Genomic DNA, 14,537 nt, shown 5'->3' on the forward strand with positions numbered 1-14,537 from the left:
AGCTATAGGTCTAGTTTTTTTGGTGTTTGGAAGGACTGTAATGTGTACATGTCCCACTGGCAGGTGTCATCTGACCATGACCTCATTTTCATGGTTTAATGGTCAAAGTTAAAGTCATAAGAAACCTCAAATTAAAAAAAAATATGCATATGTTTTTTATAACTAAATGGATAGTTTTCATTATTCAACTTATGTAAATACACTTTTTTCTGAGGAAAATTCCTTAATTTTTCAACATTTAGAAGAAGTTTACTTATTTTTAATTGCTTCCTTTCAGGAAGCAATTTGCCAACATATTTCCGTATGCATAGTGACCTGAGCGTAACCCTTCTCGTAAAAATCCGGTGATCACAATACGCATGGATCTGTCATTAAAATAAACAATTATCTGATTGTACATGTTAAACACGTGCTCAAAACCCATGCTTTTTGTTATTTGTTTACTATAAGGTGACAATCGGTAAACTTCAGCTTCAAAACACGGCATTGAACGAGCAGCTATATTTATTAAATCATAACAGACAGAGATAGAAAAAAATGACAATTATACGATATATTTGGGTAAAAAATGAGAAAATTGTGCACAGAGGACTAAGTTTATGATATATACATGCATTGATTCAAGAATTGGATAAACATTATTTTTCACCACTCACTTGTTTCATATGACTTTAAGTTTTTGAGTTTTGGTCTATTTTTCGAATGCTATATGCAATAGATAAACTATATTTGGTGTATGAAAATATTTTATGATGTACATGTCAGTCTGGCAGGTTTTATTTAGCTTTGACCTCATTTTCACAGTTCATTGCCCAGTATTAAATTTTGGTGTTTTGGTCTGTTTTTCTTTAAGCAATATGTCAACTATATTTGTTGTATGGAAGAATGGTAAGTTGTACATGTCTGACTAGCATGGTTCATTTGACCTTGACCTCATTTTCATGGTTTATTTAATGTTTAGTTTTCTTGGTCAAGTTTGTTTCTTAGAAACTATAAGCAATATGTCAACTATATTTAGTGTATTGCATGATTGTAAGGACTAAATGTATTTCTCTTTTGGTTTATATGACCTTGACCTCACTAACTTAGATCTTGTTAAGTTTATGTGATAGTTGTAGTAAAGCTTTATATTTAGGACTATCAACATAATATCAATGATTAGTAAAGAAGGCGAGACATTTCAGCGTGTGCACTTTTGTTTTATCAGGAGCGTAATTCCATTTCCATACCACCATGTCAAGGAATACTAGTTTTGACAAGAGTTAAATCTGTACCAGCTTTGATGCAACAGATACACATTTGACAAATGTCTCGTCATTATTTTCAAGAATATTATGCAAATCAAACCCAAAACAAAGCGCTTAAATAACTTATAGCTAACCAAAACGTTGAATTAAACCTAAGTCTTATCTAAAAATATTAAATAATATCATATAATCCCTTTGTAGTATGGAAACTTGTGGTGTAATTTCAGCAAGATTTATACACTAATACACAACTTATTGACTGGAAACTACAAAAATGCTTATTTAGGCCCTTTTTTTGGCCCCTAATTCCTATACCTTCCTTTTATGGTTATAAACATTGTGTTAAAATTTTATTGATTTCTATTTACTTATACTAAAGTTATTATCCAGAAACCATTTGTCTTCAGACAATGCTGATGCCGACAAAATGACACCGACATGATACCAATATACGACCAAATTTTTTTAAAACTTTTCCGGCTGTATAAAAAGTGCATATGACCCCCATGTTCTATTTTTAGCCATGGTAGCCATAATAGTTGATGGACAAGGTCATCAGATTAATTTCTTAAACTAGATACCCTAAGGTGCATTGCAGTTTCAAAGGAGAAAAATTAACTGATTGACCTCTTTATTGTTATTCTCAAATCAACGTCCAATATTTGGCTTCTCTAATCGACCTTCGTTTTATGAATTTGTCACAATGATGTCCTAATCTTAATGAATGACCAATGTATTTAGGTTGTGATATCTATTTTAAAATGTAAGAGATTATATCAAAACAAGAAGATGGCTGGACATTGATCTGAGTCTTACATACAAATTTTAATATAATTAATTTTTGTCAAAGATGAAGTTACGATTTGAAAATAAAGATAACAGAAAACAAATCTTAAGTGATGGCAACAATCTATAACAATAGGTACTGACAAGCTTTAAATGAACTTTAAACTGCTCAAATTCATGTAAGTAAAAGAAGGGAAAAAACACTAGTAGAAAAATGTTATGTATGAACTGATGAATGATAGCTAATATAAATGTTGAACATTTTATTTTTCTGTTCTCACTGTTCATCCAACATTGTTTTCAATGGAACAACAACAAAATTTCATAGTTAACATGAATACTGCTTGCTTTCACAATCACAACTGCATTATCTTTCAAAGATATTTTCATAATAACAATATCATTTTCAACAAATCTGAAGTATTTTTGCTGGCAGGTATTTACATCCTGATACAAATATGACACATTAGTGACAGTTAATTATTCCTTGCAGAAATGTCATAAAATTACAACATCATCTTCAGATTCTTCTGGTATACTTGTCAACTTCATACGCTTAGCCTTATTCTCTTCTATATCTGAATCATCAGCTTTTCTCTTTCTTTGTTCTACTACTGGTTCTTCAACTGGATCTTCAACCACCATTAGGTCATCATCTTCTGAAATGAATATAAATATTATTTAAATTAAGCATGAAGTATCTTACAATCATGACCCCATCAGTGTTAAAGATAGTTTTACATGTACTGATCAAAAGTTACAAGATTAAAATTCCAAATCTTAAACTGATTACAAACAAGAATGTGTCCTCAGTACACGAATGCCCCACTCGCACTATCATTTTCCATGTTCAGTGGACCGTGAAATTGGGGTAAAAACTCTAATTTGGCATTAAAATTAGAAAGATCATATCATAGGGGACATGTGTACTAAGTTTAAAGTCGATTGGACTTAAACTTCATCAAAAACTACCTTGACCAAAAACTTTAACCTGAAGCGGGACAGACGGACGGACGAACGAACAGACGGACGGACGAACGAACGGACAGACGGACGGACGCACAGACCAGAAAACATAATGTCCCTCTACTATCGTACGTGGGGCATAAAAATAATAAACAGCTGCGTCACAAGAGCATGATACGTCCGTTGTCTTGTGAGTGAAGTTTTATGCAATAATCATTATAAGTCTGAGAGATACAGCGCGACATGTGAAACCCCCCCCCCCCCCCCCCCCTTTTTGTTTTAAAATAAATCAATTAATCTTAAACAAAATTTTGAATCATCACCAAAAACTACACAGATCTTTAGATTAATATATCTAAGAAGTGTGTATAGTTTTTTTTTGTAACAATCATAAATTGATTTTGAGATACGGCACAACATTTGAACCCCCCCCCCCCCCCCCCCCCCCCTTTTAAAAAAAACCACCTCAATTACTCTAAAATAAAATTTTGAATCATCAGCAAAAAGTATACAGATCTTTAGATTAATATATCTAAAAAGTGTGTAAAGTTTTAAGCAATAATCATAAATTGCTTTTGAGATATGGAGCAACATGTGAATCCCCACCCCCATTTTTTTTTACAAAAAACTTAATACCTCTTAAATAAAATTTTCAATCATCACCAAAAAGTATACAGATCTTAAGATTAATATATCTAAGAAGTGTGTAAAGTTTTAAGCAATAGTCATAAATTGTTTTAGAGATACAGCACGACATGTCACATGTGAAACCCCTTCCCCCTCCTAATTTTACAAAAAACTCAAAACCTCCTAAATAAAATCTTGAATCATCACCAAAAAGTAAACAGATCTTTATATTAATATAGCTAAGAGGTGTGTTAAGTTTTAAGCAATAATCATAAATTGTTTTTGAGATACAGCACGACATGTCACATGTGAAACCCCTTCCCCCCTCCTTATTTTTCAAAAAACTCAAAACCTCCTAAATAAAATTTTGAATCATCACCAAAAAGTAAACAGATCTTTATATTAATATAGCTAAGAGGTGTGTTAAGTTTTAAGCAATGATCATAAATTGTTTTTGAGATACAGTGCTACATGTAAAAAAAAAACCACACCCCTGTTTTAGTTATAAATTCCAGCTCTCAAAAAGTTTAAATCTTATTTTCACCAAAAAGTATACAGGTAATAAGAAACAACTATGTTAAGTTTCATGAAATTTGGATAAGTGGTTCTCAAGTTACAGTGCGACATATGGAAGCCGGACAGACAGACAGACAGACGCACGGACACCAGACATTTGAATACCATAATACGTCCCATCAAAATTTGACGGGCATATAAAATAAGAAGATCCATGTGACCAATGCCACTGCTGTTGGATATTTTTTTAACCCAAGGGTATCACCAGCCAAGTAGTCAGCACTGGTTGACATGATTTACCAGTCATAATTATCAATTATTTGTTTACAAAACTTTGAATTTTTGAAATAATAAGTCTTTTCTACCTCAGGAATAGATTACCTTAGCTTTTTTCGCACAACTTTTATGATTTTTTGGTCCATATGCTCTACAACTTCGTTCTTTATTTTGCCTTTTCAACTTTTTTTATTCGAGCGTTACTATTGAGTTTTTTGCAGATGAAATGTGCCTCTGTCTTAAAAACTAAATTTGAATCCTTGTATAATGATTTTATTTACAGGAAAACAAGAATGTTTCCCCAGTACACGGATGCTCCATCCGTACTATCATTTTTATGTTCAGTTGACCATGAAAATGGGGGAAAATCTCTAATTTGGCATTAAAATTAGAAAGATCACATCATAGGGAACATGTGTACTAAGTTTCAAGTTGATTGGACTTCAACTTCATCAAAAACAACCTCAACCAAAAACTTTAACCTGAAGTGGGACAGACGGACGGACGTGTGGACGGACGAATGAACAGATGGACGCACTGACCAGAAAACATAATGCCCATAAATGGAGCATAAAAATAATTTATTCATTTGGTACAATACTAATATTTAAAATGAAACCAACGTTTACATTAAAGAATACATTGCACATAAAAGTTTCAAAAAGAGATGCATTCATTATTCTTGATAGTTATCCAGTTTTTGAGGCATTTTGCTCTGAATAACTGAATTGTTTTTATTTGCTTTACTTGCTTAAAAGTGATATTGTGACCTAAGAGGGACACCCTGCTGAAGACACACAAATACAAACCATCTTCCTGTTTATTTTCCTCCTGTCCACCATTAACTCCATTAGGTGTTTCTGCTGTGGCCTTCAATTCAGATAAATCTCCTACAATAACAAACTCTTTCTCCTCCTCTAACTTATCTCTACAAGTATAAAAATCCTCCATTATAACAACAAATTCTAATTTGTCAATTTTTACTTATTTTTGTGCTATTATCGTGAAAAAAATCACAGTTCCACAATTAAACTTTTTCTCATACTTTTAATAAAGATGAAGTGGACCATTCTGAATAAATTTAACTTAAAAAAAACTATAGTAAGGTGTTAATATAAGGAAGCTTTATCATATTTTGATGCTTTTTAGTGTCAAATTTACCATACTGTCAATTTTGTAAATTTGTGATTTTTCTCAGTTTTAAGAACAAAATGCTCATATCATGCATATTATTTTTTGTTATAAATGATTGAAAAAATACATATCTAATCTAGGAAATTTGAAAAGACAAAAAAAAATGATATGGGATGTACATGATTCTTGTAAAATCTTTTTTTGTACACCTCTGCCATTCTCTCAAAATTTTGGCTAAAAAGATTGACTTGATTGGTCGTAAAATTTGAAAACTGGATTACTCAAAAACCATCCATTGTAAATACACTATTTTTTAACAGAGTTATGTTTTATTATAACATTTTTAAAATTCATTGATATTTTCCACTTGTATTACATGTTTCAGAAATAATTCCATAACGAGATTTCAACGAGACTGAAACGTCAGAAGAATATATCCTTAAAATGCTACAAATCATCACTCTCAAGCTGCAGACCAAATATAAAATCATTCCTATCCATAGAAGGCAAGAAAAGTGTGATAATTATTTTCAAACTAACAACTTACTTGTGAGCTATGATGACATTTAGATTATAATTCTGAAGGAAATCATCACATTTAAGTATAGTGCCACTTGTGATTTTGAAATTACTCAAATGTTTCTCTGCATTCTCTGTAAAAAAATATTAAAACAACATGTTATAAATTTCATGTGCCTAAATAGCTTTTCTGACATGAGAGATTTTTTACTCCGTGTTGATGGCCTCACTGTGACTTTGAGATGAAGAACAGCAATAAAGGTGCTTATACTTTGCATTTTGAGTTGGTTTTTGTTTTTGCTGTGCATGTACTGATTTTTTGTCATGGATGGATACCCCATATCCTTTGTTTTATACTACAGCCATGTACAGGAAAGATACTTGGAACATTCTTACAGACATATATATATGTACAATCTCTCTCATCCATATTGTTCACTCAATTACCTTCTGTTTCTCCCTCTTCACTTGATATTAAGATTGTCCCTAAAAAATTAAAAAATCATGCTGAATATGAAAGTTAAGATGCAATAAAAATCAATTTTTAGATAACTGAAGAATAACATAGTTTTCGCAGTAGATTTATATGAAAATCAAGATGCTTTTTACATATTCACAGCCTATTTTCTGTTTGAGAGTCACTATTTTAATACATACTGGCGATTTGTCCCAAAATTATTGTAATGTTTATCATCAACCAATTTGTTTTGCTAGAACTATTCAATGCATTTTACAAAAAAATATTTCACCATATCAACTATAGGAAATAAAATCTACAAGAAGTGTTCTTTCCTTACACAATCACTAAGCCTAATTGTTAAAAAGTAAGGGTAAGGGTTTTTATAAATAATGAGTGCCAATTTTTTTTTTTCTAACAGTGCATTGCTACATAAGTGAACATGCAGCCAATATCAATTTTGAAGTCATTGGTTTAACCCAGATTGGAATTGAACCCACAAGCCCCAGCAGTTGAGGCAAGCATGTTACCATGGGACCACCAAACAGGTGTTAATTTCCGACATACACTTCAGAAACTTCAATACAGTGTCTATATTAATGCTGTGACCTTTTTCAGTTGCTTAATACTTATTTCACTAATACATCACATTTCATAGTAATAACATCCTATTTTATCTTCAATCAATTATAAAATATTATAAATATAATCACTAGAATGTGTTTTTAAAAGGTTTTCTGCACAAGTTATTCTCACCTTTTCCATCATCAATTTCTACATCAGGTGCCACCATCCCCAGACCTACTTTTAATACCTGAATAATTAAAAAATATATAATTTTTATTCAATCAAACAAAAAAGAATACTTTAAGGAGATAGAAAGTAAGTATTTGTCTGAAGACAATAAACCTAATGTTTACAAGTAATTACTAGTAACAGAAAAGGAAGACTTCCATGAAGTACAGAAAAAAAACCAAGAGGCTCTCAAGAGCCTGAATCGCTCACCTTAATTCTTTTGGTTAAATCTCTCATCAATGGTTATTTTGGCTTTTCAATTTATTTAAATGTTTTTTGGATCGTCCTATTTTCTTCAAAAGCCAAAAAAAATAATCATTTTCTCCTATGTTCTATCTTAGCCATAGGAGCTATGTTTCTTGACATACAAGGAAATAAAATATAAAATTTATACTAGATACTCTGAAACTCATTTAGCCTAAGTTTGGTTGAAATTGATACAGCAGTTTCAAAGGAGAAGATTTTTTAAAGTAAGTCAACATGATGAACAAATTGTGAAAAAAGTCTTTAAAGGGCAATAACTCCTTAAGGGGTCAATTGACAATTTTGGTCAAATTGACTTAATTGAAGATCTTAATTTGCTGAACATTATTGCTGTTTACAGTTTATTTCTATCTATAATTATATTCAAGATAATAAACAAAAACAGCAAAATTTCCTTAAAATTATCAATTCAGGGGCAGCAACCCAACAACAGGTTGTCTGATTCATCTGAAAATTTCAGGGCAGATAGATCTTGACCTGATAAACAATATTACCCACGTCAGATTTGCTCTAAATGCTTTGGTTTTTGAGTTATAAGCCAAAAACTGCATTTGACCCCTATGTTCTATTTTTAGCAATGGCGACCATGTTTGTTGATAGATCATAACTTCGGATACAATTTACAAACTAGATACCCTAAGGAACATTCAGTTAAAGTTTGGAAGTATTTGGCCCAGTAGTTTCAGAGGAGAAGATTTTTGTAAAAGATTACTAAGATTTACGAAAAATGGTTAAAAATTGACTATAAAGGGCAATAACTCCTAAAGGGGTCAACTGACCATTTCCGTCATGTTGACTTATTTGTAAATCTTACTTTGCTGAACATTATTGCTGTTTACAGTTTATCTCTATCTATAATAATATTCAAGATAATAACCAAAAACAGCAAAATTTCTTTAAAATTACCAATTCAGGGGCAGTAACCCAACAACAGGTTGTCTGATTCATCTGAAAATTTCAGGGCAGATAGATCTTGACCTGATAAACAATATTATCCCATGTCAGATTTGCTCTAAATGCTTTGGTTTTTGAGTTATATATAAGCCAAAAACTGCATTTGACCCCTATGTTCTATTTTTAGCAATGGCGACCATGTTTGTTGATAGATCACAACTTCGGATACAATTTACAAACTAGATACCCTAAGGAACATTCAGTTAAAGTTTGGAAGTATTTGGCCCAGTAGTTTCAGAGGAGAAGATTTTTGTAAAAGATTACTAAGATTTACGAAAAATGGTTAAAAATTGACTATAAAGGGCAATAACTCCTAAAGGGGTCAACTGACCATTTCCGTCATGTTAACTTATTTGTAAATCGTACTTTGCTGAACATTATTCCTGTTTACAGTTTATCTCTATCTATAATAATATTCAAGATAATAACCAAAAACAGCAAAATTTCCTTAAAATTACCAATTCAGGGGCAGCAACCCAACAACAGGTTGTCTGATTCATCTGAAAATTTCAGGGCAGATAGATCTTGACCTGATAAACAATATTACCCCACGTCAGATTTGCTCTAAATGCTTTGGTTTTTGAGTTATAAGCCAAAAACTGCATTTGACCCCTATGTTCTATTTTTAGCAATGGCGACCATGTTTGTTGATAGATCACAACTTCGGATACAATTTATAAATTAGATACCATAAGGAACATTCCGTTAAAGTTTGAAAGTATTTGGCCCAGTAGTTTCTGAGGAGAAGATTCTTGAAATAGTTTACGACGACAGACAACGACAGACGACGGACGACGGACGACGACGGACGCCAAGTGATGGCATAAGCTCACTTGTCCCTTTGGGACAGGTGAGCTAAAAATGAAACCTAAACATCAAGTTATGTTCTTGTTTACTATAATTCCTTTAATTTTAAAATACATTTTAACCATTTCAATTATTCTCATGTCAATGTTTCATGTCCAGCATATTGAAAATTAGATTTTATTAAAAAAAAAAAAAAAAAAACAATCATGTGTCAGCAGCAGTCCTTTTGCGCCAATTACTGTTTCTCAGGGGTATCATTTGCGCTAAATTTTGTTTTCCAAATGTATCAATTGCGCCAATATTCAGAACTCATTTGCGCCAATTAATATGTACACATACCTATCATAAATATTAATGATTAATATATCTTTAGTCTTATTTTTGGCATAAAAAATATCATATGTTCAGAGATATTTCACCATGAAGATGAGCATCTGGAGAGAAATGACTTAAAATGCATTAGACAGTCCATGTACAGAAAGAGAGGAAAACTTATTGCTTTACTGAATATTTAATACAAGATATGCCAAAATAGAAGAAAGAAGAAGCTTTTGCTGGTTATCTTTAAGTCACATATGTTGATGACATGTAGTGTTTTGTTTCCACCACGAGTATGGGTTGAAACTATGTACCACAAGACGTAATGGAGCAGAAGCATTCCATAGGAATAATATTAAACTGTTTTATGCGTTTTATCCTTCAATGTTTGTGTTTTTGGAAAATAAAGTGAAGTTACAAGCTACTACATACATTGAATTGGGACAGTACCCATGCAGCAGTAAGAAGAAGATATGTTTCAGAAAAGAAAATATTTGCCTTGTAAACTGCCGGTTCCATTTCCGAATAAAGGAGGATGGAAGTCATTTTTCTTTTTATTGGTGCAATCCTATGTTTTGTTTTTGGCGCAAATGATACCATGTAATTTTAAAACAGGTGGCACAAAAGTTATCTAAATAGATCTGCTTTCATCTTAAAAGTCTATTATTTACCTTATCTTCTAATTGTTTAACAGTAAACTTCTCTGTATTCAAAACAACTGTGACCTCAGGTTTTGATGAACACACATAACATTTAGGATTAGGTTTATCTAAAGCACAGGGAACAAGTAATTTCTTCCGAGGATTTGCCTGTCTGTTTAGATATATCTGTAAAAGAAATAATGCCAACTTTTTAAAACAACTCACCCATTGCTTATGTACATAGATGTTTAATTTTGCTCCTGTTAACTTTACAGGTATTCATACAATTTGTTATGAAAACTAATTCCTAATACACAAGCATCATTTCATCACTAAATGGTTTGCAAGTGGAGTTTTTTGACAATGATACATGTTCAAGGCTGCCAATCAAAATTGTCAGGTCCTATAAATTAGGTTGAATGCAACAAATTTGTATAATCATATCATATTTTTATGGTTAAAAAGACCTTTCTTTGGAGATAAATTTTCATTGAAATTTAAGTACAATTGATAATTATGGATAAGAATATAAATTTCATTCCCAATGAGAAAAAAACTGTTCTAAGCATACTGAAATGTAAATCATACCTGTTTACACTTATCAAAATCTCCATGTAGAACTTTAATCCCCTCCATTACAATCAGGGCAGCTATAATAGCATTCGTTGTAGCTATTGCAGGAATAATATTACCAGCTGTAGCTGAAATCATTTTAATAAGATTTAATCATTAAGCATTTAATCAATTTGAAAATTTGAGATTATTGTCTGCTATACTAGAATAAATTTTTCTGCAATTTCTAAAGACTTGAGAGCATCTTTCTTTTAATAATATAATTTTATAATCGGTTTTCCCGCTGTTATTTGTATAAAATTGCAAGTTTTTTAAGGATTTATTCCTTTTTGTGATTTGAACTGAGCTACATTTTCTTTTTGATGTGGAACTATTCCAATACATGGTACATAATTTTTTAAATTTCTACATTCAAATTGTGGATAAGATGATTATTTGATACATCTGGAAAAACTGTCAACCTTGCGTATTAGCAAACCCGTAAGACAATAAAACACAATTAAAAAAAAACCTCCTTGGAGATGAAAATGTTCACTTCTTACATGTTTGATTAGGTAAAACTTACATTTTATATCAAATCTAGATTTTAAAGCAATACCAAAGATATATGCTCTGATATTAGCTGTACTTGTTACAAAATCCATTGCAATTTCATCATCCTGAAAAAAACATTACAGAAATAAAAGTCTAATAATTTGAAATATACTCAACAATGTTAGTAAAGACACCCCTTAAAAAATTTCTCACCATAAAATTTTCTTTAAATTTTCTATTTCACAATAAATATGCAAATACAAAGACTTTTGTTTCATTTCATGAAGTAATTCTGATGTCTTCTAACATAAGCAACACTGTGACACAAATGGAGCAGCATTTGCTTACCCAAGATCACCCCACGTTTTTGGTGGTGTATGTATTGATCAGTCTTTAGTTTTCTATGTTGGTTTGAGTACTTTTACTTAAGAGGCCAGAGACCCGGATGTGTTGTGAGAAGGCTGTACGGAAATTTGCTCTCGTTAAAAATCCAAGTCTTACATGTATGAAGGAGAGTATCATATGAAAAAACTATGTAAATTTAACCAGCATTTCATTCTGAGTTAAAAGGTAAGACTGGTCCAGTCAATCACCGCACCAAAGCCATAATTTTTATAATATTCATTCAGCCTAGACTGTTGGAAAAAACAACGCAACGAATAACGTCGTCATAAAGGGGAACTCGATTGTTCCACTTAGTAACGCTATTGTTCAACAAAATGGTAGCCTAACTACGGCCAATCTTTTTTTTTTTTTTTTTTTTCTTATTTCCTAAATTGGAAACAAAATAATGAATTCCGATAGCTCAAATGAAGAAGCTACAATTGCAGAACCTACCGTTCTTGTAGAAATATTAAAGACACTTACAAAAATGGAGGAAAGAATGGGTAAAATTGAGAGGAAATTTGACCAAATAGAACGAATTACCTTCAAGCTAGAAGAAATAGAGAACGCGGTCAAAACTATAAATGAAAGAAACGAACAGACTGAGAACAGTTTTGTAGGTTTAAGCACAGTGGTGGATGACGTTATCAACCAATGTACCGGGAATAAACAGGAAATTCAAGAGCTGAAATTGGAAATGGAAAAAATAGGATCGGAAGTGAAAAAATCAAACACCGCAAAAGTCACTGATCAATCTAACGTTATTCAAACAAGAGGCTGTCACAACGACAGCAAACCGGATTTATTAATATTTATTTGTGTCCTGGCAATATCACAAGAACCATTACTGATGAACGGTGAAAGTGAAAATCGTCAATATCAAATTTGACCTCCATTTTGTCATCAGTATCAACATCTTAAAATTTGAATAGCTTAGGTTGAATGGTTCATGAGTAAATGCAACAACGTGAATGGAACGCCATTTCACAATCTTTCAAGAACCATAACTCCTGAACGGTAGAAGTCAAAATCGTCATTATTGAACTTGACCTCTAATTTGCCATCAGTAACAACATATAAAAATTTCAAAAGCTTTGGTTGAATGGTTCATGAGAAAATGCACGGACACGACTGGAAACACCATTTTTCAATCTTTCAAGAACCATAACTCCTGAACGGTAAAAGTCAAAATCGTCATTATTGACCTTGACCTCCATTTTGTCATCAGTAACAACATATTAAAATTTGGGAAGCTTATGTAGAACAGTTCATGCGTAAATGCATGGACACAACTGGAAACTCCATTTTTCAATCTTTCAAGAACCATAACTCCTGAACGGTAAAAGTCAAAATCGTCATTATTGAACTTGACCTTCATTTTGTCATCAGTAACAACATATTAAAATTTGGGAAGCTTAGGTAGAACAGTTCATGCGTAAATGCACGGACACGACTGGAAACTCCATTTTTCAATCTTTCAAGAACCATAACTCCTGAACGGTAAAGGTCAAAATAACCATTATTGAACTTGACCTTCATTTAGTTGTCAGTAACAACATATTAAAATTTGAATAGCTTAGGTTGAATGGTTCATGAGTAAATGCAACAACGTGAATGGAACGCCATTTCACAATCTTTCAAGAACCATAACTCCTGAACGGTAGAAGTCAAAATCGTCATTATTGAACTTGACCTCTAATTTGCCATCAGTAACAACATATAAAAATTTCAAAAGCTTTGGTTGAATGGTTCATGAGAAAATGCACGGACACGACTGGAAACACCATTTTTCAATCTTTCAAGAACCATAACTCCTGAACGGTAAAAGTCAAAATCGTCATTATTGACCTTGACCTCCATTTTGTCATCAGTAACAACATATTAAAATTTGGGAAGCTTAGGTAGAACAGTTCATGCGTAAATGCATGGACACAACTGGAAACTCCATTTTTCAATCTTTCAAGAACCATAACTCCTGAACGGTAAAAGTCAAAATCGTCATTATTGAACTTGACCTTCATTTTGTCATCAGTAACAACATATTAAAATTTGGGAAGCTTAGGTAGAACAGTTCATGCGTAAATGCACGGACACGACTGGAAACTCCATTTTTCAATCTTTCAAGAACCATAACTCCTGAACGGTAAAGGTCAAAATAACCATTATTGAACTTGACCTTCATTTAGTTGTCAGTAACAACATATTAAAATTTTAAAAGCTTTGGTTGAACGGTTCATGAGTTAATGCACGGACAACATTTGATTCCCGCCCGCCCGCCCGACCGCCCGCCCGCCGTACATCCCCAAATCAATAACCGACATTTTTGTCACAAAAATCCGGTTAAAAATGGAAGAAAGTTTGATAGATTTAAAGTGTCGCTCTATGAAAAATAATCTGATATTTTCTGGTCTACAATACCAGAAGGATGAGCATGTTGAAGAAAAACTTAGAAATTTCTTACAAAACGAACTTAAAATAAACCATCGAATAGAGTTCGGAAATGCCCATCGGTTTGGAAAACAGGGCTTTAATGGAACGAGGCCAATAGTTGCAAGGTTTTTGTTCAGAAAAGATTTAGAGATGGTGCTTTCTAGTGCTTACCACCTTAGAGGAAAACCTTTTGGGATTAAAGAGCAGTTTCCGTTTGAAATTGAACAAGCGCGGAAAAAGCTTTATCCTATCTTAAAGAAAGCCAAACAGGACGGCAAAATGGCAAGCCTGGTACGGGATAAACTATTT

General features: G+C 32.3%; 1 protein-coding gene across 2 annotated transcripts in view; it reads right to left on the reverse strand.

The window, feature by feature from the left end:
• Positions 1–2,281: 2,281 nt before the first annotated feature.
• Positions 2,282–14,537, reverse strand: part of LOC139523894 (SUMO-activating enzyme subunit 2-like) — a 39,107-nt gene continuing 26,851 nt past the window's right edge. The window contains exons 11-18 of one of the 2 annotated variants that reach the window (XM_071318268.1): positions 11,446–11,539; positions 10,896–11,008; positions 10,338–10,493; positions 7,285–7,342; positions 6,519–6,557; positions 6,100–6,205; positions 5,228–5,346; positions 2,282–2,692 (exon numbers count right to left, since the gene is read on the reverse strand). In XM_071318268.1, the coding sequence (XP_071174369.1) occupies positions 2,532–2,692; positions 5,228–5,346; positions 6,100–6,205; positions 6,519–6,557; positions 7,285–7,342; positions 10,338–10,493; positions 10,896–11,008; positions 11,446–11,539 (846 nt within the window). In that variant the 3' untranslated portion in view covers positions 2,282–2,531. The remainder of the gene's footprint in view (positions 2,693–5,227; positions 5,347–6,099; positions 6,206–6,518; positions 6,558–7,284; positions 7,343–10,337; positions 10,494–10,895; positions 11,009–11,445; positions 11,540–14,537) is intronic. The other variant, XM_071318269.1, reaches the window with a different exon arrangement.

This window comes from Mytilus edulis, chromosome 5 (assembly GCF_963676685.1).
Source record: "Mytilus edulis chromosome 5, xbMytEdul2.2, whole genome shotgun sequence".
Lineage (NCBI taxonomy): Eukaryota > Metazoa > Mollusca > Bivalvia > Mytilida > Mytilidae > Mytilus > Mytilus edulis.